The sequence below is a fragment of the Fundulus heteroclitus genome, chromosome 18, assembly GCF_011125445.2.
Source record: "Fundulus heteroclitus isolate FHET01 chromosome 18, MU-UCD_Fhet_4.1, whole genome shotgun sequence".
Lineage (NCBI taxonomy): Eukaryota > Metazoa > Chordata > Actinopteri > Cyprinodontiformes > Fundulidae > Fundulus > Fundulus heteroclitus.
In genome coordinates, this window is record NC_046378.1 from 38,304,326 (window position 1) to 38,331,026 (window position 26,701).

At 39.3% G+C, this 26,701-nt stretch overlaps 2 protein-coding genes across 4 annotated transcripts; one reads left to right on the top strand and one right to left on the bottom strand.

Annotated features, from left to right (window-relative positions):
* The first annotated feature begins 1,164 nt into the window (after window positions 1-1,164).
* On the top strand, window positions 1,165-5,399 carry aamdc (adipogenesis associated, Mth938 domain containing). Its single transcript, XM_012872461.3, has 4 exons — window positions 1,165-1,277; window positions 1,989-2,132; window positions 2,207-2,302; window positions 4,618-5,399. The coding sequence occupies exons 2-4, from the start codon at window positions 2,001-2,003 to the stop codon at window positions 4,756-4,758; spliced, it is 369 nt and encodes a 122-aa protein (XP_012727915.2). The 5' UTR covers window positions 1,165-1,277; window positions 1,989-2,000; the 3' UTR covers window positions 4,759-5,399.
* ints4 (integrator complex subunit 4) lies at window positions 5,400-26,582 on the bottom strand. 3 transcript variants are annotated; one of them, XM_036149731.1, is made up of 24 exons: window positions 26,444-26,582; window positions 25,116-25,310; window positions 24,673-24,787; window positions 24,492-24,598; window positions 24,263-24,377; window positions 23,116-23,201; window positions 22,090-22,140; window positions 20,303-20,391; window positions 18,614-18,734; window positions 18,449-18,520; window positions 18,195-18,369; window positions 16,812-17,017; window positions 16,602-16,744; window positions 14,349-14,464; window positions 13,960-14,093; window positions 12,331-12,497; window positions 10,326-10,419; window positions 10,165-10,245; window positions 9,934-10,064; window positions 9,801-9,860; window positions 8,893-9,052; window positions 8,660-8,803; window positions 5,858-5,978; window positions 5,400-5,774 (listed from the first exon to the last, which is right to left on the bottom strand). In XM_036149731.1, the coding sequence occupies exons 1-24, from the start codon at window positions 26,495-26,497 to the stop codon at window positions 5,584-5,586; spliced, it is 2,928 nt and encodes a 975-aa protein (XP_036005624.1). In that variant the 5' UTR covers window positions 26,498-26,582; the 3' UTR covers window positions 5,400-5,583. The 3 variants fall into 3 exon arrangements, with proteins under 3 accessions (XP_036005624.1, XP_012727912.2, XP_036005625.1); XM_012872458.3 differs by having other exon boundaries at window positions 24,673-24,790; XM_036149732.1 differs by lacking the exons at window positions 5,400-5,774; window positions 5,858-5,978 and adding an exon at window positions 7,047-7,237 and having other exon boundaries at window positions 24,673-24,790.
* Window positions 26,583-26,701: the final 119 nt, after the last annotated feature.

The following is a 26,701-nucleotide window of genomic DNA, read 5'->3' on the forward strand; positions in this document are numbered from 1 at the left end:
AGGACAGACTTCAGCAAACTGGATCATAGGTCAAAGATAAAATAAACCAAACTGATTATTTTGTTTTTGGTTTCCAGGATTGATCTGAAGCAGATCGTCTAAGCTGACGAGGCGTGGGTTCCTGCATCAGAAGTGAGTTTCTGAGGGGGTAAAGCTTCTGATCCTGAACGTATTCCTTGCTTTAGCCGCGTTAAGTTTGGGGTTATTCTGTTGGGGTTTGGTCATATACCAAGGCTTTCAGGATCCCGTGTTCCTGACTTGCTGTGGACTTGACCAGAAATCAAAAACCACCCCAGTGGGCCTCTGCAGCGCCGTCTGTAGAGGCTTCACTGGGGACATGAGTCCATCAAATGTCCATGAAATGTTTTTATGTCAGACATCAGATCAACTGTGGAAACTGCAACATGAATACAGAACCTGAGAGCTGAAAATGTATTTTATTTCTCAGATGCAGTTGTTGACCAGCCGAGGGGAGCTGACGCATCCAGTCGTCTGGACTGAAGTTAACAATTTTGTTATAAAATGTCTTGTTCTATGTAAACTGGATGGTTAGTAAGCAAAGTTTTCTTGTTTGTAAAATGACTAATAAAATGCCAAAAATATCCTTGAGTCTTTATTTTTTTGTTGTCCTTCAAATTTTGAAATAATTTGCTTGGTTCTTAGAAACCGTGCAGGCCGGGACCCAAAATATGAATATTTCATCCACACAGGAGTAGTAGTATGTTTTAATGCATGTGGGGGGTAATTGGACTTCTGGCACTTAATTTAAGTGATTATGACAATTTTGCAATATATAAAAATGTAGAGTTTAAACAGAGGAAAATAATTAAGTTGGATTCCTTATTGGCCTAGGACAGTTATGTTGTACCAACTCTTATCTACAAGCCATCATGACCGCTGTGTCACTGTTTCAATTTACCTTAGCAAATTAATTTCAGTCCTGAATTTCCCTCATGGGGCAATAAAATAATCAATTAATTGTAAATGGCTCAATTGCCACCTCAGAGCCCTGGACTAATTTAATCCGGTTTAAGAGACTTGTAAAAACTGTCTCTTGCATCACCAAATAGTCCCTAAATTTAAAATTCAGACCTGTTTTTTTTTTTTTTTTTCACCTGGTGCAGTTTCCCCTCCGTCCTCCAGGGGGCGCAGGCACCCCGCTAAGTGACAGATGGCCACATTGGGTTTTAACTCTGGGCTGATTAGAGATTTACGCGTTGTTTACAACTCGGGAGGTAAGGTTTACCATTAACCCTGAGTCGGACTGCTGATAGACGGTGAGTTAAAAGTACATTTATTTGGTATATTTTAAGTTATTAGCTCCGGCGATTCTTTTTGACCACAGAACAAGTCAGTGTGTCTTGTTTTTATGGTAAAGTTGCTGCTAGCAACAAGAATAACCTTTAATGGAAATAAACTAGTTCAAGACAAACTTCTACGGTGTTTATCTTTGCTTAAGTTCAGTTAAAGGAGAAAAATGCAGCAGGGTTGTTTTCAGCGTGTGGGAGCCCCTCCACCATCTGCAGGTCGTTTCGTTCCAGAGTTTTTATGGGGTACGAAACGGAACCCTCCACCACGGGATGTTTTTAGAGCAATTATGAGGACTGGATGGCTTGATTTATGGCATTTAATTACTTTTTGGTAATATTGGTAAAACGTTTGTGCCTTGATTCAAAAACCTACCTGGAAAAATCAAAGATTGATCCCAACATTAGTAGATGGGCTCATGATTTAGAGTTTAAAGTTAAACCTTAATTGGACTTGACTTGAGGAAATAATGATCTTAGCCCCACCTCTGGTATCTTTGTTCCTTTTTCCTGTTAGTATGCACATAAGTTAATGTCACTCATCAGCTCTCCTTACTGATGCTCCAATGGCGATTAATTAAATGCAAACATTTTTAATTCTCACTAAAATACAGGAAGAGGTGTTCTGTTCATCACGTTATCGCATCAAGGTGAAAAAAACTTCTTCTCTCTGTCCTCCAGCCTGGCAAACCCATGTCCTCCCCGGAAATAGCCTCCCTCTCCTGGGGCCACATGAAGGTGAAGGGCTGCTCCTCCAGCTACAAGGACTGCAAGGTCTGGCCTGGGGGCAGCCGGGCCTGGGACTGGAGGGAGACGGGGACCAATGTGAGTAAAAAAAGCAGAGTCAGTAGATGCTGCTGAAGGCTTTTCCTCTGAAGCCAGCTTTGATTTTCTCCCAGCATTACCCAGGAGTGCAACCCGCTGACCTGGACGAGGTGCTGAAGAAGGGAATAGAGCTGCTGGTCATTGGAAGAGGCATGAGTGAAGCTCTACAGGTAAAATTCATTCCTCTCTCTGCGCCAGAAATTTATGTTTTCGTGGCATTCGTAAAGGTCAGATTCATGATTTGCCTTGTTTGATAAACTCTGTAGAATAAAACAAGCAAGTCTTGTGGCTGCGTCTGATTGGTTGAGGAGCTGAGATTAAACGTGCAATAACAGATCCCCAGATCAGATTAGACCATGGATATAAAGTCAAGCCCCCTTCAGCTCATCCTCTCCTTCCCTGAGCTACACTTGTTCACGCCCACTGATCTCTATTTGTTCACTGGAGTGCTGATTTGCCCGAAAAACTGAAGTCACTGGCCGCCATCTTGCTACTCCCTACTCTCACAGAATCTCACAGGATTTGGTTGCAACAACAAGCAGTTTTCTGGCTGTGTGAAAACGTTTCACAGGTAATTCTACAGTCAGTGGATGTACTAACACTATTAACTACTAGGAAATTAGGTGCTAAAATATTTTACATGTTATTCATATTAAATATACATATATGTGTATATATGAATATATGTATACACATATATAAATATGTTTTTGTATATTGTTATATATATATATATATATATATATATATATATATATATATATATATATATATATATATATATATATTTGAACAAATAAAATGCTAAATATTTCAGCACGACTTTCTCATTACTTGATAGTTTTAGTACATAACATAAAAGTATATGGCATTTGACATTTTAAAAGTCTTAAGCCCCCCCTGAACATGAGAAAATCCTCGTTATTCGATGCTGTAGCGCACATATTCCCTAGTTACTGGAGGAAAATAGGGAGTACCAATATGGCGGCTGGTGGCTTCAAAGTGACTCGTTCAAACAGACGGCGATTAGCACTCCAGTGTATTATAGAGATCAGTGTTCACGCCTCATGATCAGCTGAAAGCTCCTGAGACAGAAGGGGACGGGGGGATGGGATGGGACGGGGGGGATAGACGGGGATAGATCAGCCCTACGCCACTAATCCTTCTCGAGGTCGTAGCAGACCTGAGACAAATGATCTCTGATCATGTAGGAACACACAGAACTCATGAAACAAACTAATTCAACCTGGGCGGTTTTTAGTTGTGTATTTATTGCAGAGCCACAACCTAAAAGGGGGCTTCAACACTTCAACACTTCCTTCTCACAAACAAAGCTCTAGCGGGTCCCATTGTTTGGTTAGACAGGATGTTTATTGTCTCTTCGGTGAGGTATTGATCTGCTTCTGGATCTTCTGCCAGATGAACAGGACCAGAACACCTGAAGCCACCTGAGCTGAGTCCTTCTCTCTCCCTCCCTGGACCCTCAGTGAAATTAGGAGCAGTTGCACTTTTTCCTGGCTTGCTGGCATTTTTGAAAACCACGTTTTTCCTGGATCTAAACATCAGTAAATTAGTCACATTTTAACAAAAATCCATTCTTGAAACATATGCTGCTTGTTATGTGCTCCCATTCTGAATAGTGCAGGTTGATTGGGATTAAAGGTGTGAAAATAGTCAGGATGGGACTATGTCACTTTTGCCACAATATCACCTCCTTTTCTTTTCATATTTAAAGTTCAAATGACCATCTGGAAATATAATTTCTTGGATGATGGTTAGCCAAATGAATCTGGAATATGTCACAAGGTTGCGTTCATTTTCAGACATTCAGCATGAAAATGGTAGTGAAGCCTCTCGGTAACCTGGTGTAAGTTTTAGTAATGTTGTAATGACTTAGACAACTTTGTCATTTTGTATGCACAGAATGCGTACAGAACGAGATTTTGTTTGCATACAGCTTGAAAAATCACAGTAAATTACAGGATAAGGTGCAGCGGTGATTTTTGTAACCAGGTTTTTCCTGGGTGTAAACATCAGTAAATTAGTCACATTTTAACAAAAATCCATTCTTGAAACATATGCTGCTTGTTATGTGCTCCCGTTCTGAATAGTGCAGGTTGATTAGGATCAAAGGTGTGAAAATAAGCATTTTGCTGAGTCTGGAAATATAATTTCAACATTCTTTAGTTCCCCAAATATGATGGTTAGCCAAATGAATCTGGAATATGTCACATGGTTGCGTTCATTTTCAGACATTCAGCATGAAAATGGTAGTGAAGCCTCTCGGTAACCTGGTGTAAGTTTTAGTAATGTTTTAATCAGGTCATCGCTGCGATATTTGAGCCACTGTTTCATCCGTTCTGCGGCTGCAGATGCCAGAAGAAAGAACAAGGGGCTTAATATCAGTAACATATGTGCAGAAAGAGTATGGAGCTAGTCAGATTGACAGTAATTCCTGCTTTAGACGCACGTTTTCTCTCCTCAGGTCCCTTCTTCCACTCTGGACTTTGTGAAGCAGAAAGGCGTTGAAGTCAGAGTCCTCCAGACTCAGAAGGCTGTGGCTGAATACAACAAACTGGCCGGTCAAGGCGCCAAAGTGGGCGGAGTCTTCCACTCCACCTGCTGAGGAGGCCTTCCTCGACTCCATTAAACACCTTTTATATCGGATTGCTCGTCGTGTCGAGAGCTTTTCTCTGCATCAATGCACTATATGCAATGTGGTGAAACTGAAACACAGCATGGAGACTGCTGGTTGAGATCTGTATTTATTTACTCCATCTCTGCTGCGGCTGAATTGCTTTAAAAAGGGAGTCATCACCTGGTGTTCACACCTTTTCAGGTTAAAACTTGTGTGCTGGTGTTGGGCCTCAGTTACAACCTTTCACACATTGTTTTCTGTGTGTGTGGGCCATAAAAAACCAGAAGAGAGCGCTCTCTCTACCAAGCGAGATTTTGGCACGTACCCTCGGGTCATGAAGAAGGGTCAGAATGAGCTCCATTTTAAAAGAAGACTCCTAAACATGACTTTTAAACAGATTTTTAGGATTGTATCTGTAAAATACCAGGTTATGACTTCTTTAAGGTTCAGACAGACCTGTGTTGAAATGCTGAAATCAGCTGGTGCCTCACTTTGATGAGGAATTCATTCCCAGCAACCAGCAGCTGTCTAAACCTTTATGTGTTTTCTTTAAAAGGGAAATAAAAACTGCGATGATTGTGCTTAGATGCATTTAAACGATGAACATGGATTAAAAAATATCAGTAAAATGTTGTGAAACGTCTGTTTAATTTTCCCTATGAAAGTCCATTTCTGCTCATTTCAAACAACAAATAACATAAAATTAATCTCCTGTCTATCCGGGGGTTTGTCTGTGGAGTGGGCGGCGTGGGAAACGTTCCCCTCAGCGTCTTATAAATCTGTTCAGACTAGAAGCAGAGTCTCCATCTGAGGCTATCGCCGCGCAGGTTTGGGCATGATGTAGACTTTGACGGGCTTGCTGAACGGGATCGTTCCCTCGACGGCGGCCTCCGCTGGCGGGAGGCTGTCGATGCTGTCGCTCCATCCTGCCCTGCCGGTCGTAGAGGGAGAGGAGGGAGAGGAGCTGTAGGCCAGCAGCAGACGCACCTCCACCTGTGAAGGCTCTGGGTTCAGGAAGGATGATTCTCAGGTTAGGAGGCGGTCAGCGCAGCTTTGGACACAGCTGCCATGTTTTTGCTGTGCTCACCTGTCCAGGCGGTGTGAGACAGGTACACCTGCGTGATGAGCCTGTGTCTGTCCGGTCCGGGCTTCCTAAAGTCTGCAGGCTTGGGATGGATCACATGACTTTGGCCGTCTGGATACAGGACCTGTGTGCGGTGTTGGAAACGTCTGTTAAAGGTTGGCAAAGTCTGCTTTGTGGGTTCCCAGCACTGATCTCTATTTATTCACTGGAGTGTGCATTGGCCGTATAAAATACACATTGCTGTGAAGCCACCAGCCGCCATATTGGTACTCCCTATTTTCCCCCAGTAACTACGGAATATGTGCGCTACAGCATCAAACAATGATTTTCTAATGTTCAGGGGGGGTTTAGGACTTTTAAAATGTCAAATGCTATTTACTTTTATGTTATGCACTAAAACTGTTAAGTACTGAGAAAGTCATGTGCTAAAATATTTTGCATGTTCATATATATATATATAAAAAAAAAAAAAAAAAAAAATATATATATATAAAAAAATATATATATATATATATATATATATAAAAAAAATATATATATATATATATATATATATATATATATATAATATAAATAAAATGTAAAATATTTCAGCACCTAATTTCCTAGTAGTTGATAGTGTTAGTACATCCACTGACTGTAGAATTACCTGTGAAATGTTTTCACACAGCCAGAAAACTGCTTGTTGTTGCAACCAAATCCTGTGGGATTCTGTGAGAGTAGGGAGTAGCAAGATGGCGGCCAGTGACTTCAGTTTTGCGGTAAAATCACCACGCCAGTAAACAAATAGAGATCAGTGGTTCCCAAGATGAACGTTTTCATAAAAAATAAAATAAAATCAGCTGCAGCCGCTACAGATGGGTGGGTTCTGGAAATTATCGACACCAACCAGAGCTTTAGGTAACCCGACTGATGCTTTAAAAGGAGAAAGGCACAGATCTGATAAGTATTTTACTATATTGTCATTAAATCCTGGCAGCTGTCATCTGTAAATCTTACAACTTAGTTCATTCTTTATTACTTATTTGTTAAAATGACTTCATCTATAAAACAGGCGATGTTAATTTGGAAAAAGAAAGATGGATAAAACACGTCTTATCTGAAGAGCCCCACCAGCTTCTGCAAAGTCAACAAAAACAGCGTTTTATTCTGTTATTTAATGCATTTTCCCAAGCAAAATACGTAATGCAGGCGTTCATTGTGACTGTGGCAGGAACTTTAATGTAATGTATTCTCATGTGTCTCTAATGTGGCCTGATTTCCCCCCAGGAAGCGGCCAGAACTGGTTTTCCAGCTGGGCGTCTGCAGGTAAGCCGATACCGGAGTGAGTCGCTGCGTCATGCAGGTCCGTTTTTACATCTTAGCTGAGGCTTTTAACACACGCTGCAGAGGAGGCAACACGGTCTTAGTAGGACTGAGCTGGTTACTGGCATCAAGGTACGGTGCCGTGGAAAAATATCTGCTCTGTTTCTTCCTTACCGTATTTTTCGGATTATAACACGCGTTAAATATTCTCCCCAAGTGTGTAATATCACTCCTCCACGTCCACAGCTCTCTATCCGTCTCTGTCAGGAGGACAGAGTAGCTGGACTACACTGCCCTGTTTCTAACATAAGGCCAAAATAAACTTTTATATTTAATTAACTTACTAGGTTTATTGTTGCTAGCGCGTACTCCAGCCTGCCTTACATGAATGCACTTCTAGTTTAGACATTACAGTCAGGCAGTCTGGTAGACGGCTCAGGGGTCCTATCAGGTAGTGACACAGTGTACCGTAATGCTCCTAATACCCACTCAGAGGAGCGGCTTTAATTAAACTGTTTACTAATTTTTGAAGTCTTTCTATTAGACTCTATTTCCAGTGTGGGCTTTCTTACAATACTGAATGCTCTATAATTATATTTCTGATATTTTTTGATTATGCACATCTGTTAGCTTTTTATTCTGAAAAATCTATAATATTACATATAATATAATATTACAGCAGCAAATTATCAAAGTTTTTCAGGGGATGCATGTTGTGTCCGTCTCTAGAATCCTCGTAGATGATATGATATCGTGTGTGATGAGTGCAAGTGAAATTAAACTGAGATAAGAAATATCGAAAGAGCGATATGACTGAAATAAATTCAACATGTAAATTCAATTTCAAATTCCAACCCTGTATTTTTATCATAAAAATTCTACTTTGTTCGTGAAGAAATGGTACGATCGTTTTTAGAACAGAACTGTGAATAATAATAATAATAAGATGAATAGACCTCACCTAATCTGATCTGTTTTATGTGGTGCTAGTAATTAAAATAAAACAAATTTTATGCAAATGGGGATTACCTTACCTTGTTAAAACATGATGATATCATGTTAAAAAAATTATGTTTTAATAATAATAATTAAAAAAACAAAGGTTGTTTTTGAAGAATTGATCATTCACATTTTTTTCCTTTTATTCAATTTGAAACATGCACTCTGACTCTATTGTTTAAATAATCACCTGTCTTGAAAGCTTCCAAAATACATCAGGGAGACTATTTTTCTAAATTCTCCCCTCCGGGGCTCGGGCACCGCCATAAGTGCACCCTCCTACCTGATAGTGTTTAGCCTGCTACTGTAAAAAAGTTTGACTGCCCTGATCATATAAACACATTTGCTCACTGTAGTTAAAAAAAAAAACCCTCAGAATTTGTTCTAAAAACGACCCGTGGCAAACAGCTTTTATTCCTACAATAAACATTCGGGTACAACCAAATGTGAAATGGTCGTCAGGGGAAGTCTTCATGGTGCAGATCTGCAGCAGAAGCTCACCTGAACTTTCACTTTGTCCTGGGGATCCTGGACGTGTTCCAACGTGGCATCGATGTCTAGCGCCACCACCAGGCCAGAGGTGAACCTGAGCGGGTTATCCGACTCCCCCGTTGGCTCTATGATTGTGGCGGTTGCACGGTGGATCTGTATGAAAACAGGTGTCAGATCTGCAGCTTAAGATGTTTTGTTGCTGCAGAAACTCCCTGAGAAGTCAGCGTTTTTTTTTACTTTACCTGCTCAGGCAGTCTGAGCTGCAGCAGGCCGCTCTGTCTCAGCGTGGTCTGCAGAATCTTCACCAGCTCCACGGGCTTACAGGACGAGAGCCGGGGCATCAGCTCCAAAAGTTTGTCCACGAAACTGTCCTGGAGGTGGGGCAGCTGAGTCAGGAACATCCTGAGGGAGCAGGAAGACATTTTGGCCGCTGAATTACTCGCTTTTTGTTTTCTCCTGACAGAAAACACCGCAAAAAACGGAACACTGCAAACAGGGAAGTAAAAGTAAGGACATTTTTATTGAAATTAGTATATTTTGTCTTGATTTGAATGGCTAAAACTGACTATTTGCCAATGGATTGAGAATTTCTACCCCTAAAATAAGATAAATAGACACCCTGCACTTAAAATAAGATGATAGAGATAAATGGTTCTTATTTTAAATGCAAAAATCTTATTCCATTGGCAAATAGTGTTATTTACCAGCTCAAATCAATGAAAAATACATTAATTTCAAGAGGATTTTACCTACTTTTAGTTCCCTTTTTGCAGTGAACTAGGAATAACTAAACTTTTCTTGAACTTAATGTTTTGCCCTTGATCTGAGCACGCAAATAAAACGATCTGCCAAAGGAATTAGGGTTTTGAGCCCTAAAATAAAATAATTAGATATACTGCACTTAAAATAAGATGATGGGGATGAGTTAGGGTTGCATAAATCTTATTCCATTGGCAGATAATCTTATTTACCTGCTCAGATCAAGGGCAAATACAGTCATTTCAGGAAATATTTACTTGCTTTTTGTTCCCTTTTGCAGTGAACCGTTACTAATCTTGAGATGGCTGCGAAAAGCAAGCGCTCTGACAACAGAGTCATGACTAGTAGACGATAAAAGGCCCTGGAAGAGACCAACTCAACCAGATATTACCTCTGAAAACACTCAATCTCCTGCAGAAACTTCTCACAGCTGCTGATGAGAAGGTCCATCCTGGGGAGAAGGGACAGCTGGGTAAATGATCAGAACGAAGACAGAACTGAGCTTTGAATGCTGGCGTACCGACCCTGGTCTGCTGCGAGCCGTCAGGACGAGCTGCAGGGCTTTGGCCTGAAGCCGGACATGATGAACGGTGGCCACCTGCCTGCTTTCCAATCCGCTGTACAGAAACTCCAGCTTGTAGGTCTCCTCTAAAATCTGCAGTCACCAAAAAAAAAAGCAAAATAAAAACAGAAACGAGGTCAAGTTTTGCTTTAAATGCAATCGTTTGTATTTTTTTGTTTGCTGCCGTATTCACCTGCTGAGCTGCGGCGGTGGCGGTGACGTTCTGTTTGAGGCAGAGAGGGACGGCCATGTTCCACAGCTTGTCCTGCAGGGCCTGAACAAAAAAAAGGGGTTCATCTTAAAGTCCGCTTTCTGACGGGGAATCCGACCGGCACAGAGGGTGGAGACGCTCACCTTCATGAGCAGCAGCTGGCAGCGCAGGTACGTGGCGCAGAAATCAGCGGCTCCCGCGAGCTCGGTCTGCAGCTCGCCCAGCCGCTGCAGATCTCTGACGATAGGATGAAATCCGTTAAGCGGGATGATGAACTTTTCAATCCAAACTTGAAAGATGTTAAAGTTGGTTTGTAACCAAACCAGATGCATATTAAGAGTTTTTTTTTATATTTTGTTAGGGTTAGTGTTTGATTTTACAGCAGAGTTTAAAAGTTACTTTACGTTTTGCAGAGTAAAACTGTTAGTTCTGCAAGTTGTGACCTCTGGTTAAGTTCTAGTAAGCAGCACTGGAACATCATCGATGAGTTCCACCATTTAACCTTTTGTTACGGTAAAAGGAGCCGTTAATTTATTAAAAGTAACCTCTGAGTCCTTTGAGTTACCCAAGTTAGTCTGTTGTTAAAGTAACAAGTTAATTCCATCATCGTTGTCTATTTAAGAGCAACGTCTAGGATCATTGAAGGGCAATATATGATATGTAAAAGTAACCTGCAGGTTAAATGTTGAGTAAGTCCTACGATAATAAAACTATTTGTTAGTTAAAATTCCTAAAAATAATCTGTAAGTTCTGTGAAAATGGTTGATAATTAAAATAAAAATAAAAACCTCTAAATTATGAGAAAGTATGCTGCAAAAAGGGAAGAGTAAGTAAAATGTCTTGAAATTATTCAATTTTTCCTTGATATTAAGCAGCTTTAATTTTTACAATAATCCTATGGTGAGTACATTTAGGCTCACTTAAAATCCTTAAATTTTCTCAAAGATTGATGGTACACCTTATAAACCTCTTTTTCTTCTATCTAGTTTGCAACTTTTACTTCCTGTTTATTACAGCCGTGCGTAACGTCAACTTCTGATTAAATTATGCTTTGCGGAGGCCGATTAAATGACCTGTAGGGCGAGTGGCAACCGCAGCCGCATGCTTAAAAGTGGATCAACAAAGTTAGGCTTCTATTTCCTGTTTTACTTTTTTTTTATGCAAACTAATTCAAAGTTAAATCTTAGAAATATTTGTTAAATTCTGGTCCCACGCTCCTTCAGCTCCGAGTTAGCTCAGACTGAAGGAGGAAAAAGTCTCAGCATCGTTCTAGTTTGCTGCAAAAAGGGAACTAAAATTCAAAATGAGTGTATTTGTCCTTGATTTGAGTATTTTGACCCCTAAAATAAGATAATTGTATAGACTACACTTGAAGTAAGATGATGTTTTTTTCTATTTTAAGTGCAAAAATCTTATTTCATTGGCAGATCATTTAAACTCGCTGCTCACATCGAGGACAAATACACTCTTTAAAAAAAATAATTACTTACTTTTAGTTCCTTTTTTGCAGTGATAAGGTGCTAAAACATGTAAACATTTGTTAAATAGGTTTAACGAATGTTAAGTCTGCAGGAATGACAGCTCCTCTAAGAACACATGGATGATTGGTTCTGTTCATTTCCGTTACTATAAAGCTTCCAGTAACAGGAACAACATGAGAGTGATCCAGTGTTGTAGGACTCGAGTCCGAGACTCGAACTCAAGTCCGAGTCATTAGCTAAATTTAAAGACTTGTGACTTGACTTGGACTTGAGCACTGATGACTCGAACTTGGATTCGGACTCCTACATTCAGATCATTCTGACTCGGAAAAAGACTCGACTTTTTTTTATATCATTAGGCTATAATTTTAATATGTCATTAGAATATTATTTGGTGTATGATTTTAATATCTAAATTATTAGTGCAATGTGGTGGAGTGTGGATTTTTTTTTTTAGTTTAAAAACATGTAGGCTATGCTTACTTTAGTGCGGAACTTGGACTCAACTTGGATCAATAGTGACTGGACTCGGACTCGACTCTGATTTTTTTTTAATGGCTTGGACTTGACTCGGACTTGAACACTGGAGACTCGAACCTGGACTCGGACTCGAGGCATAGTGACTGGACTACAACACTGGAGTGATCACCTCCACTGCCGTGTTTACCGTATTGTGAAGTTCAGCAGGTCCGGAGCGCCGGGTGTTTCCAGGTTCTGGATGGTGCTGACCCTGTTGAGGCTCTGCTGGAGGAAGAGTTTGGCCGACTCCACCGAACCGGAACCGCAGCCGGAGTCCAGAGAGTCTAGACTGTAGACCTGCTTCCTGCCCAGCAGCTGAAGAACACAACAGTCACAGGAAAGGCCGCGTTCAGCACAAGCTCTAAGTTCTGTTTGTGGATAATAAAGTTCTAGTTCCACAGGATTTGGAGCAATTCAGCCTCAGCTATGAGAGCAGGAACTTGGCTCCAGTCACACAAATAGGGCTGGATGATAATTCAGTAACAATATACAATCGATCGATAGACGTATATTGATGATAGAGAAAAAGGATCAATAAAAAGTTCAATAGAATAACAGTTTTCCTTCCTTTTGCATTCTAGCCTATCATGTAGGTTAATATTACATCATTAAGTCCTCCCAACCAATCACAACACACACCCAGGAACCAGGCTCCGCCCCCTTCAAAGAGTTCAGAGAGCACGCCTTTTTATTTCTTTTTTTTTTAAAACTTGCAGTTTTGGTAAAAAGTTGGTTCAATAAAGGGTTGAGTTTAAATTCTGTGTTTGTGTCTTATCTAAAAATTGTTCATTAAGCAACAGCATAAAACGCCCAAGGCTGCACTTAAAATATATATTTTGAATTTATTTATAATTGTTGATATCGATCTATATGAGTTCTATTTTATGGATGTGCTTTTTTTCTATATAGTCCACTAAAGTTATCTTCTGAATTCTGGCTTCACTGCAAAAAGGGAACTAAAAGTAAGTAAAAAATGTGTTGAAATTAGTCTATTTGTCCTTGATTTAAGATAAGATAGGCTTTATTGATCTCACATTGGAGAAATTCACATTTCACATTTGACCAGGTAAATAAGATTGTCCACCAATAGAATGAGTATTTCTATCCCTAAAAAAGGATAATAAAATATACTGCACTTGAAATAAGATGATAGAGATGAATTGTTCCTATTTTAGGTGCAAAAATCTTATTCCACTGGCAGATAATCTTGTTTACCTGCTCAAATCAAGGGCAAATACGCTCGTTTCAAGAAAATTTGACTTACTTTTAGTTCCCTTCTTGCAGTGTTGTTAAGTTGGGCTGCATATTCATTTAGCTGAAGGGAACAACTGCACACAATCTCTTGAAAAGTTCTCCAATTCGGCAAAAAAACCCAAAACTAACAGTTAAATCGGTTTCTGCATCCAAAGAGTTGTTGTGAGGGTAAAATCCTGCAGTTTCAAGTCATTTCTGTGCATCGCTTTTAATTCACTGCAGGATATAATATGTGAAACATTCCTGACCAAAGAGACCACTTTGTTATATGAAAGTGGTCTTCAGGAGCACCTTGATGAAAAATGCAAACTCTTTGAAAGATGAGTGAGCCGTGTTCACCTCCCTCTTATAAAACAGAGATTAAATCTTTATATTAAAAGCCAAGCAAAGATATCGGATTTTTCACCTTTGGGCATTAAAGCGTTCACCAATATTCAAACTAAAAAATCCTGTTTTGCATAAAATGTAATGTTAGGTGTAAGCAGAGCCTTATTCTCATCATTTCCAGGGTGTCAGTCCTCACCCGGAGCGGCGGCACCAGGTGCGACAGGCTGTCCCTCAGGTAGGCGTAATGCCTGAAGGTGTGGTCGGAGAACAGCGCCGGCATGGTGGGACAGGACTTGGCAGCGTTGAACACCAAAACCAGAACCGCGATGTCTGAGATCAAGAACCGGGGGTCAAGAAAGACAAACGGGGTTTCCCACAAACAACAAAGACAATTCACCATCTCTGTGACACAAAAAAAACCCGGCATAAATATTAAAAACCAATCCTGAGAAGCAGAAAAATCAAAGAAAGAAAATTATAAACCAAAACAACGAACCTTCCTCCTCATAAAGGAGAATATATAAACAGTTACTCTGCGCTTTAACTTTCCAACCGATGATTAATTTCCCAGAGCATGAAGGATACAGGCTGGATCGTCCATGTCGGGTTCTGGTGTGTCGAAATACGGGTGAGTGCTGAGCAGCTCAGGCACCAGCGGCAGCACCAGCGTCGGGTGGCGCGAACCCAGAAACTTCAGGCACCTGAGTGAAGGAAAGCCAATTAAAAAGAAACACAATGTTGAAGTTGGTTTGTAACCAAACCAGATGCATATTAAGAGTTAATGTTATAATCGCTAGGGTTAGTGTTTGATTTTACAGCAGAGTGTAAAAGTTACAAAAACGGATCTAAAAATGAGTAAAATCTGTTTTTGTCCTTGATTTGAGCAGGTAAATCAGATCATCTGCCAATGGAATGAGTATTTTGACCCCTAAAATAAGATAATTAGACATACTGCACCTGGAATAAGATGATGGAGATGAATTGTTTCTATTTTAAAGTGCAAAAATCTTATTCTATTGGCAGATCATCTTATTTACCTGCTCAAATCAAGGACAGGTACACTAATATAAAGAGAATTTTACTTATTTTTAGTTCTGTTTTTGCAGTGTTTACGTTTTGCAAAGTAAAACTGTTAGTTCTGCAAGTTGTGACCTCTGGTTAAGTTCTTGAAAGTAAGCAGCACTGGAACATAATCCGATGACTTCCACCATTGAACCTTTTGTTACGGTAAAAGGAGCCGGTAATTTATTTAAACTCACCTTTGAGTTAACCAAGTTAAAGTAACAAGTTAATTCCATCATCGTTGTCTGTTTATGAGCAACGTCTAGGATCATTGAAGGGCAATATATGATATGTAAAAGTAACCTGCAGGGTAAATGTTGAGTAGGTCCTACGATAATAAAACTATTTGTTAGAAAAACAACATAAATTCCTGAAAGTAATCTGTAGGTTCTGTGAAAATAGTTGATAATTTTAAAAAAATAAATAAACCTCTAAATTATGAGAAAGTATGCTGCAAAAAGGGAACTAAGAGTAAGTAAAATTTCTTGAAATTATTAAATTTTTCCTTGATATTAAGCAGGTAAATAAGACTATCTGCCAATGGAATGAGTATTTTTACCCCTAAAGTAAGATAATTAGTTATTCTGCACTTGAAATAAAATGATGAGTCATTCCTATTTTAAGTGCAAAAAATCTTATTCCATTGGCAAATAGTCTTATTTAGCTGCTCAAATCAAGGAAAAATACAATAATTTCAAGAAATTTTTATTTACTTTTAGTTCCCTTTTTGCAGTGTAACCTTCTTATTTGTTACCAGTCACTTTCAGATAGGTTCTAGAAATAAACCAATGAGTTCCAATAAGTAAGAAGAGCATAAAATGTATAATTCTAATTAAAACAGTTATTTAAAAGTTATTCCAATAAGTAACCCGTATGTTTTGGATAAATTCCAGAAAGTTACCGAGATGTTCAGAAAAGGAAGTAAAATATTGAGAATTAAAGGGATAATCAGGGACAGTAAGCTGCTAGTCCTGGATACATTAGAAAGAAACCAATAATTTCCAGAAAGTAACATTTAAGTTTATGACAGCAGTTAGTAATGTTCAAAAAGTAACGTACAAGTTTGGCAAAAGTTATTTTATGAAGGTAATCTTTAACTTCCAGGTAGGTTTAAAAATAAATGACCTAAAGGGTCTGGTTAATTCCCAGATAATTAACAACATGTTCTGAAAAATATATACAACTTTGAATATAAAATGGATAATCTGCGGCAGTAACCTACTAGTTCTGGATACATTAGAAATAGTTCTGACAAGTAATCATTAAGTTTTAGAAAGTAACCTGTAAAATGTATCATAGTAATCAATAATTTCCTAAAAGTAATTCACAGCAAAAAAGGAACTAAGAGTGAATCAAAATTTCTTGAAATAATTTTTTTTCCCCTTGAGTTGAGCAGCTATATAAGACTATTTGCCATTGGAATTAGTATTTTTCCCCCTAAAATAAGACCTACACTAGAAATAATAAGCTGTTCCTATTTTAAATGCAAAAATCTTATTCCATTGGCAAATAGTCTTACTTAGCTGCTGAAATCAAAGAAAAATACAATAATTTCAGTAACATTTTACTTACTTTTAGCTCCCTTTTTGCAGTAAACCTGTAACAAATGTGAAAGTAATTTTGTGGGAGTAATCTATAACTTTGCCAGGCAAAGAAAACCCAACAACAGCGCAAACGCCTGTTTGCATCCTGACGTTAAGCAAACAGAATCCATTTCCCAGACCTGCCAGTTAAAGAAGATTTCTTTGATTTAAAACAAATTAAATGAGATCTTACTTCCAGACAGAGTTGCGGTCAGTGGGATACTTGTTGAGGTTCTTCAGCAGGTCCAACAGAGCCAGCTGGATGCACTCCTTGGTGGAGACATTGGTGTAACAGAGCAGCTCGTGCAGAGCTTCTCTGATGTCCCGAGACGAGTCCTGGAGACGAGCAGCCGCTTTATCTCAGCTAAAAAACAGATTTTCAGCTGAGTCAGGCTCTACCTACCTCCAGTACAGCGAGCACAGTGTCCAACTGGTCCTCCCTCAGCGTTATGTGGGTGGAGATCTCTCTCAGCACGTGGATGGACTGCAGCCTCACTTCCTCGATCTCGTCGTTAAACATGTCGACCAGGAAATCTAGACACTTCTCAGCAAAGCTGGGAGAGGAGCGAGCGAGCTGGCAGAGAGCCTCTACGGCGGCGATGCGCACCTCTGAAGAACCATCGGAGAACAGAAGCCAGAAAATACAAAAAAAATAAAAAAGTCAGAGGGTCAAATATGTACCGGGACAAAAGAAAAGCCTCCAAATGAGTAGAAATAAGATGATCACTGAAAAAACGAAACAATTTTTTAATTTTTTTAACAGGATCGGCACTAAAATAGGATTTTTTTATTTTTTTTTTTGTAATTTTCTCCTGCTGGTGATTCAACATTTCAAAAGTACACTGCAAAAAGGGAACTAAAAATAAGTAAAGATTTTCTTGAAATGAGTGTATTTTTCCTTGATTTGAGCAGGTAGATAAGACTATTTGCCAATAGAATGAGATTTTTGCACTTAAAACAGGAACAATTCATCTCTAAAATAAGATAATTAGACATCCTGCACTTGAAATAAGACGATGGAGATGAATTGTTCCTGTTTTAAGTGCAAAAATCTTATTCCATTGGCAAATAGTCTTATTTACCTGCTCTAATCAAGGACATTTACAATGATTTCAAGAAAATTTCACTTACTTTTAGTTCTGTTTTTGCAGTGTAAACAGCCTGTTCCAACAAACGGAAACACTTGAAAGCACCGTTAAGAAGAGAAATGAAAATATAAAAATAAGTAGATAAATAAATCAGAAATTAAACAGAAAGTAGTGGAGAGGCTTACTTGACAACCAGATACCTTTGGTACCAACACCCTCCTGTGTCCTAAAACACGGTTAATGTGTGGGAGGATGTGGTTTTACATCAAGTCCACCCTTACACTGCAAAAACGGAACTAGAAATAAGTAAAATGTTATTAAAATTTGTGTATTTGTCCTTAATTTGAGCAGGTAAATAAGATTATTTGCCAATGGAATGAGTGTTTTCACCTCTAAAATAAGATAATTAGACATCCTGCACTTGAAATAAGATGATTGAGATGAGTTGTTCCTATTTTAAGTTAAATTGAATGAAAATTCTTATTCCATTGGCAAATCATCTTATTTACCTGCTCAAATTAAGGACAAATACACACATTTTAAGAACATTTTACTTATTTCTAGTTCCGTTTTTGCAGCGTAATTGGGCCATTTTAGACCAGATTCTATAAAATGTATCTTTTTGTATCATAATATGAACTTTTAATCCAAATCTAGAGCTAAAAACTGTCAGTGCAGGAGACATTAGGAGCAGATACCAAACATCTCGTCCTCCAGGCCGTGGACGAACGCACCGCAGGCGCCCGAGGCGATCAGGTTGACGGTGTTGCTGTCCAGTCTCTCCTTGGGAGCGTCGTCGGCCCATTTCCTGCCGGAGGAGAACTCTCCAGAAGCAAAGAGCTCTTTGGCTCGCTCGTGGGCCGTGCGTTTTCTCTGAAAGACAAGCGGGTTTTTATTAGAGGAGCGGGACCGTCAGACAGGTTACAGCTTTGAGCGACCCTGATGTACTCACTCTGAGGTCTGACATGAGCTTCTTATCCAAGGTTTGCTCCAGGAAGTGAGGGCTGACCTGCAGCATCGAACCCTGAAACACCCAAAGTTAAACACACACGTTTACAGGTTGAGACTTTGAGAAAGTGGCAGATAATTGGGGAGGTTAGCGTTCTGATCCCCTCACCAGGGTTTTGGCGGCCTGGACCCGAACCATCCAAGAGCCATCGCTGATCATGTGACTAATTTTCCCGAAGGCGTCGTCAACCAGCCGGATCTCCTCGTTGGATGATGGGATGGGAACGATGCTGACGACGACAGCAGCAGCAAAACGTTAATCCTTCGCCTTATTTTTGGCGTTCAACTCTAAATAAACTAGATTAGACGTGATCCGTGTCTCGCTTTATTGAGGTTTCTTTACTTTTGAGCTGTTTTAAACGTGCTAAAAAAATTTCTGCTGTTGATTCAGAGCGCATTTTATACAGCGTCTTGCAAATTTATTCACCCCCCTTGGGATTTTTTCATGTTTTGTTGCCTCCCAACCTGCAATTGAAATAGATTGTTTGGGAGTTTGCATCATTTTATCTACAGAACATGTCCACAACTTTGAAGATGCATTATTATTGTATTGAAAAGCAAACGACAAATAGGACAAAATAACGTCAACCTTTAAGAGCCTTGCAGTAGTTCCAGCCGTCTCCGTCTCTGCATCAGTCTCTATGAGCTCGCCACATCTGGCCACATCTGGATTTCTGAGCATTCCTCGCGGCTAAACTGCTGCAGCTCCTCCATGTTGGATGCTTTTCACAACGTTCTTCAAGTCTAACCACAGATCCTCAACTGAACTGAGGTCTGGACTTTGACTAGGCCATTCCAACACAGTTAAACGTCTCCCTTTAAACCGCTCCAGTGTTGCTTCAGCAGTCTGCTTCCTGCTGGAAGGTTGAACCTCCGTCCCACACTGCAAAAATGGATCTAAAAATAAGTAAAATGTTCTTAAAGTTAGTGTATTTATCCTTGATTTGACCTGGTAAATAAGATTATCTGCCAATGGAATGAGTATTTTGACCCCTAAAATAAGATAATTAGATATACTGCACTTGAAATAAGATGATTGAGATGAATTGTTCCTATTTTAAGTGGAACATTATAGCTTGGAATATTCTTTATAGCCCCGCCCTGACTTGTACTCCTCAACAACTTTGTCCCTGACTTTTCTCCTCAGTCTTCACTGTGTGACGCCTCCTGCTTAGTGCTGCACATTTAGTTCCTATGCTCCACTTATCTGGAACAAACTTCCAGAAAACTGTAAAAGTGCGGAAAGCCTGAGTTCCTTTAAATTGAGATTAAAAACACATTTGTTTTAAAAGTGCCTTTGAATGTTAGTTAAAGTGTTTTACTGTTTTTAAATGTTCTTTTATGTTTCTACAATTCTATCCCGACTGGCCTTTATTCCTATATTTAATCATGTAAAAGCACTTTGCAATTTCTTCAGTACTGAATTGTGCTATATAAATAAATTTGCCTTGCCTTGCCTTGCCTCAGGAGCCTTTCAGGAAAGGTGTTTATACTGACAGGTCATGTGACACTTAGACTGCACACAGGTGGACTTTTCTAATTATGTGACTGTTGAGGGTAGCTTTTTAGGAGCTTCATAGCAAAGTGGGTGGATAAATATAAGCATACCAATTTTCAGTATATTCTTCCAATTTTACTTCACCAACTTAGACTATTTTGTGCTGATCCATCACATAAAATGAGATTTAAAACCATTTAAATCACAGGTTGAAAAAGCTTAAAGGGGGTGAATATTTTTGCAAGGCACTAAAGTTTCACAAATAACAAAAAAAAAACTGCACGTTTTTTTTGTCTTCACCTTTCTGGGTACAGCTGGCTGAGCACCCAGACCATCTGAACCGCAGCAGAGCGGACCTGCTCGTAGTCGTCAGACAGCAGCCTGCAGGCCTGAAAACACAGAAAACACTTCAGCATCACTGCCATTGTGTGGGAAAATGTCATTGAGGTGGAAGCTGTGATACTTGGCAACTTTAAAGCAAAAATAAAAATGGAAATGACAAACAATGTTATTTACCAGCTAAAAATTCTGGGCATGTGTGACTTATTTAAAATATCTGACCCTGTTGGGACTCTTCGTACATTCTTTTTTAGGAAAACAATATAAAAATCACGGACGTCCAAATCTGTATTTCGTTGCAGCTCTTCAAGCTTTTTTGACGGCCAAAATTCTTTTGAGGACCAAAACAACTTTGGTCCATTCAAGATCCAGCATCACCGCACAGAAGTTGACGGATCAGCCGACCGTTTCTTTAAGTTTACAGAAGTTTTTGGTTGTGCTGAGGTCCGACGCTGTGTGGACGCTTGTTTCTTGGTAGAAAGATGAGTTATCTTCCTTAACTGCCCGCGTCCTCACTAAGACTAAGAACGTAGAGAACATGGACCCGGTTCTGAAGTCCTTACACTAAGACTAAGAACGTAGAGAACATGGACCCGGTTCTGAAGTCCTTCCATGGCTCCCTGTATCTCAGAGAATAGACTTTAAAATCCTTCTGTTAGTCTATAAATCCCTGAATTAGCACCTAAATCCATCACAGACTTGTTATCAGGGCATCAACCCTCCAGAACACTCAGGTCTTCTGGCTCCAGCCTGCTCTGCAGAACCAGAACCAGAACTAGACATGGAGAAGCAGCATTTAGTTCCTATGCTCCACTGATCTGGAACAAACTTCCAGAAAACTGTAAAAGTGCAGAAAGCCTGAGTTCCTTTAAATCAAGATTAAAAACCCATTTGTTTAAGATTGCCTTCGACTGTTCTAGTTAACTGAATCACCACTTTTGTGTTCTTTTTTTCTATCTACATTTTATTCCTACTTGCTTTTATTCTGTTTTATTTTGCTATATTTTAATCATGTAAAGCACTTTGCATTGTCTTTGTACTGAATTGTGCTATATAAATAAATTTGCCTTGCCTTGCCTTAAAAAAAAAAAAAAAGTACAAGTACAAGCAGCTCCTAGTCTGGCTATATTTGGCATAAATCCCATTTCCTTCATTCATTGTTTCTACAGTTTGCTCACAGACGAGAACTATACTTCCTGCCTGTTTGTTTCTCATTTTCTGATTTCAGGGCAGATTTCTCTCCAAACACTTTTCTGCCTTTGTCTTCTTTTACAACCTGAATATTTCCTCGGATCTTGCTCCAACGGTTCGGACCCAGCTGACTGGAAACAACCAGCATCTGAGTAGCTTCAGCTTCTTAAAGGTGTTTTATAATCCTCTAAACAGTTTCCTGTCAGTCATCCAGCTGTTAACAGCAGATAAGACTTGAGCAGGTATGTGTTTTATAAACATAAATTATAAGGGTGTTTCCCTTAAATCCACATTTACAAACTTCCCTACCAGCTTTTCTCATTGATTGTGTAATTAGGTCATTGAGCTTCTGCTTTTCTCCCTCCATTAAAAGTTATTTTAATTACTGAAGGCCATCGGGGTTTAAAAACATTTTTAAATGGGGTGCAACTACATCTTAGAGCTCCTGTTTAAACAAACAGGACTCACTTAAAGATCTAAATAAATCAGTTCATCCAGAGACTCTGAACGGTCTGATCGGTGTGTGCGGCTCCAGTGAGGTTCAACAATCCCCGTACCTGTTCGTAAATGATCTGATGAATCTTCATTCCTCTCTCATGAAGCTGCAGCTGATGAATAAGCAGAAAAAGTTTGAAAACCCAGATTAAAAAAGGAGCTGTGTAAAAATGCCAAGACTGAAAGAAGACAGCTTATTTATACACTGCTCAAAATTAAAGGAACACTTTGAGACCACATCGGATCTTAATTGGGACATATTGATATGGATTGGGTAATGTGTAAGGAACAAAAGGACTAGCACTGTGCAGAAAAATCGATACAAAGATTAATATCGATGTTTATAAAAATGATTTAGTATCGATATTCTGGCTTTCAATATCGATCTACCTCCCAACCCCTAGGGGGCGTTATTACAGCACTGCATTACTGTTAATAGCGAGGAAGTGCAAGGGAGACAAATTTGCAGAATCACCAACCAGATTTTAGAAGCGCCTTCGTCCCTAAAATCAGACATTTGGGCACATTTTTGGTTTCCGTGATTTGTTAAATGCATTGAACCAAATGTACTTTATTTTCCTGTTAATATATCAGCGATTAATAAACAGAACATAAATATAATATTTGGCTGGTTTTGTTGATTGAGCATTAATTTGAAAGTAATAAATATTGATGCTGGAGTCAAATCAAATCAAGCTGAGCTATATTGAGAATCGTATTGTATCGTGAGCTATGTATCGAGAATTGTATCCAATCGGCTCATCCTAGATGATACCCAGCCCTAAAAGGGACGTCACATTATTTGATGGAAATTATCAACCCAAAGAGGGTTTAATCTCGAGTCACAGAGAAAGTAAAACTGAAAAAGCCCCCAGCTGCTGGAAGGCCTGCCTGACAACGTCGGGGCTTCTTATGAGGTAACGGACGGTATCCTGGGGTTCCTCCTCCCAGATCCTGACCAGGACATCCCTGAGCGTTTAACTTATACTCTGATTAAAAAGTGTTCCGTAAATTGTTTTGAGCAGAGCATGATTGGTGCTGTATTGGTGGGGTGTTTGTGTTTGTGTTGGTATTTTGTGCACTTCTACCATGGCTTTGAGGGCTGCAGTGCGGACTCTGGGCTCCTGGTCTGTGAAGTAGTTACTGATGATATTTGGGACGTCTCGGACTCCTCCTGCAGATCCATAACAACATCTTACAACAGTTCAGAAGCAATCCTGCCCATAATTTACTTTCTTGGAGATGAATTTCAGGGATAGTTGTGATAGGGTAGCTACAATAAACAGAAATAACGGCGGGCGGGGCTCTTGCAAATAATTTTGTCCCAATTTGTCTATCAGTGACTCAGGAAGATATGAAGGAATGACCGTAGAAAGGTAATGTTGTTCTTTGACTATTTCCAAGCAAAATATAAAGAAAATAAAGACACACCAAAATAAAAGCCGCCACATTCAGAATGAATAAATATGTTAAAACAATGTAAAGCATATGATATAGCAGAGCTACTGTATATTTGCACACTTATTCTAATCATAATCACACCTTAAAATTCATTTAAATATCATTAAATGCCCAAATTTACTTTACTTTGAAAAAGAAACTACTCCAGCTCCTGTCTGTTTCGCTGCAAAGCGTTTCCACTTAGCGACTTTTCAGACCCCTCTAGCAACTTTTATTCAAAAAGCGACTAGAAACTATTTAATGACTTTTCTCTATTTTTGCCGATCTAACGACGTCACATGAAAGCAGCAATATTTCACCAGGGAGACATGGTCTCACAGGCGGCTGCCTCGCCTGAAAGACCTGCTGTCAGAGCAGAGAGGAGACCCGCTCCGTTTTCACACTGCTACTGTATAACGCAAAGCTGCTGCTGATTCCGCCCTGGATTACAAAGCTAGACATAAATATAATAAATATAGTTTTTTATCTAGTATCTTTTTTTCTCTGAAAATGTTGCACTAAAATAATACCTGATTACCACACACCTTGAATCACTTTATGCACGTGATTACTATCATTTTGGTAAAATTAGATGTATGCAGCTTGGATTCAGGCAATGTATAAAAATTCATACATTACTTCATAAAGTAATCCTAACGCATGTTGCATTTCAATGACATATTAACTGTAAGTAATCATTATAGTTTAACTATCCATGTCTGGGGGAAAAAAATCCTAGAGGAAACCCTGAAAGATGACGAGAGTTTCTGCAGTCCTGCGTAAAACAATTCAGACCTATTGATGAGCTGGGTCCTTCACCGTCTTTCCCAAGAGGAGCGTCCACCATGCCAAGACATCCCAGGAGCTGCAGACATTTGTTCCTCACCCCGAAATACGTATCAGACAGGAGCTAACAAGAAAAAAAAACACGTAAAAGAAAAAAAAAAAAAAATCAAGATGAAGCCGGACTGCTTTTAGAGAGAGAGTCGTGTTGTGTCTATAAATGCTTAACGCTGAGTTTCACCTTGCAGGCAACTTCTACGAGCCTCCGTCTGACTGCAGCACCTTCTGGTAGCTGGGTTCCAATGACCAGCAGGGTGTCCAGCAGCTGGGCCAGAACCTGGTGGGACTCTGGAGACAGACGATGAAAGAAAATCACAAGATTGCTAAATAATGCCTCAGAATTGCTTGCAAATGGGTCTTACTTTCATTCCCAAGTGTGTTAATGACGTCATCTACAACGCAGTCCGGGTTGAAACCCTTAGTTTTGGACAGCAAACCCAGAAGAGATGCAATCTTTAGCCTGACTGAGTTATCAGTCTCCTAAGAAAAGGGGATCATTAACATCACTGCAAAAAGAAATTGGTGAATTTGTCCTTGATTTTGAGCAGGCAAATTAGATGATCTGCCAATGGAATAAGATTTTTGCACTTAAAATAGGAACAACTCACCTCCATCATCTTATTTCAATCTAATTATCTCATTTTAGGGGTCAAAATGCTCATTCCATTGGCAGATCATCTTATTTACCTGCTTAAATCAAGGAAAAATACACTCATTTCAAGCAGAGTTTACTTTTAGCTCCCCTTTTGTAGTGCAGCTATAAATAAATCCAAATATACACATAAATCTGTCATACTAGCTTCACCTTGTAGTAATGCTCCAGCAGGATGCGGATCACACCCTCCACGCTCTCCGCCTCCACGGGCTTGCGTGCGAACTGCAGCAGGTACTGCAGCGCATCGGTGGAGTTGGCGGCTTTGCAGAGGTCGATGTGCAGAGCTGCAGATTTACTGGGTTTGGAAAGGCGCAGCTTCTTGGCAGGAGCTTCTTCATGGGGAATCTGCGGCCATCAAAGCATTTCGAAACCCATGAACACATCTACAGCTGACTTTTATTTTAGACTCTGGTTCTGTGCAAACAGTTTCGTTAACCAATTATTTGGAATTGTGAAAATCTTGACAAGCGCAGCTTTCATGAGCAGAAAGCTGGCAGATAAGATGTTGCTGTATCTTTAAAAGATTTCAAACAGTATATTCTAACACTCCAACCTTCAAAAAGCTATTAAGACAAGTGATCTGTGTACGCTCATTAACATTTTTACGAACTAATTTATGTACCTATAACTGATATGTAAACCCCTAGAAATGTTTTTTTTTTCTTGTGTTTTATACATATGTACTGTCCCTTTTTAAAAAGAAAAATACAATTTAAATAATAAACATGTAAAACAAATATTGTTGTGATACAACATCTCAATAAGAAATAAAATCCATGTTACATGAAATTAACTAAAAGTGGTGTTTGCATGTGGAAACAGCTTTAACGGGACGCTTATAAGAGATACTACGAACAAAACAACAGCTTTCCTGGACGTCGCCATATTGTTTTGTTGTTGTTGTTTTTTTCTCGGACTGTGTTAAATGGAACACTTTTTATTCGCGTTGACCCCATTCCCACTGCACATATTCCATTTCCGAGGCATATTAAATGCAACATGCTTTGTGCTGCCCGTTAAGAAAATATTCCGAAGCCTTTAAATGTTACAAAACGTCACATTAAAACCTGGTTAATAGCTTCTGGTCTACTTTTGCTGGTCTATACGTGTGAAATCGCACCTGTCAGAACAGACTGCATTAAAAAAAAAAAAAAATCAACAAAACAAACTGTGTCAACATGCATTTACAAGCTAGCTGGCGTTAAATCGGGCTAATTGCATTAATCCGGAGATCAGGGAAACATTTTCACAACACCGACAGATACTAATCCCAAAGATTACTTTTGAACTGTTTAAATCGGACCAATTTAGCGCAGTAAATGCTGTAATTTGTGTTTTGGACTGACACCGGCTCTAAGTTGCTATGCTACCTTAGCTAATCAGCTAGCTATCTTGTCGGTATATTTTACAGTTTTATTATTTGGCGCATAAAGAACAGGAAGCGAGAAGGAAAAAAAAGGACAAATCCTTGTGCTCACCTGGACAACTCTGGTAAATTCCTCATAAACTCGTTTTTTCAAATGCGCTGCCATGTTCAAAGAAAAGCAGCAAGCTAATATTTCGCACTAACAACACCGAATTGTCCCTTAACGCTTCCCGTAGGAGCCCAGGACGCCAGGTGAATGTGGCGTTCAGTGTCCTTTCGTAAATTACGCTTTTACATGTGTAAACAAGATGGATAGCTACAATCGTATTTGTATAAGTAAATATATATATATATATATATATATATATAT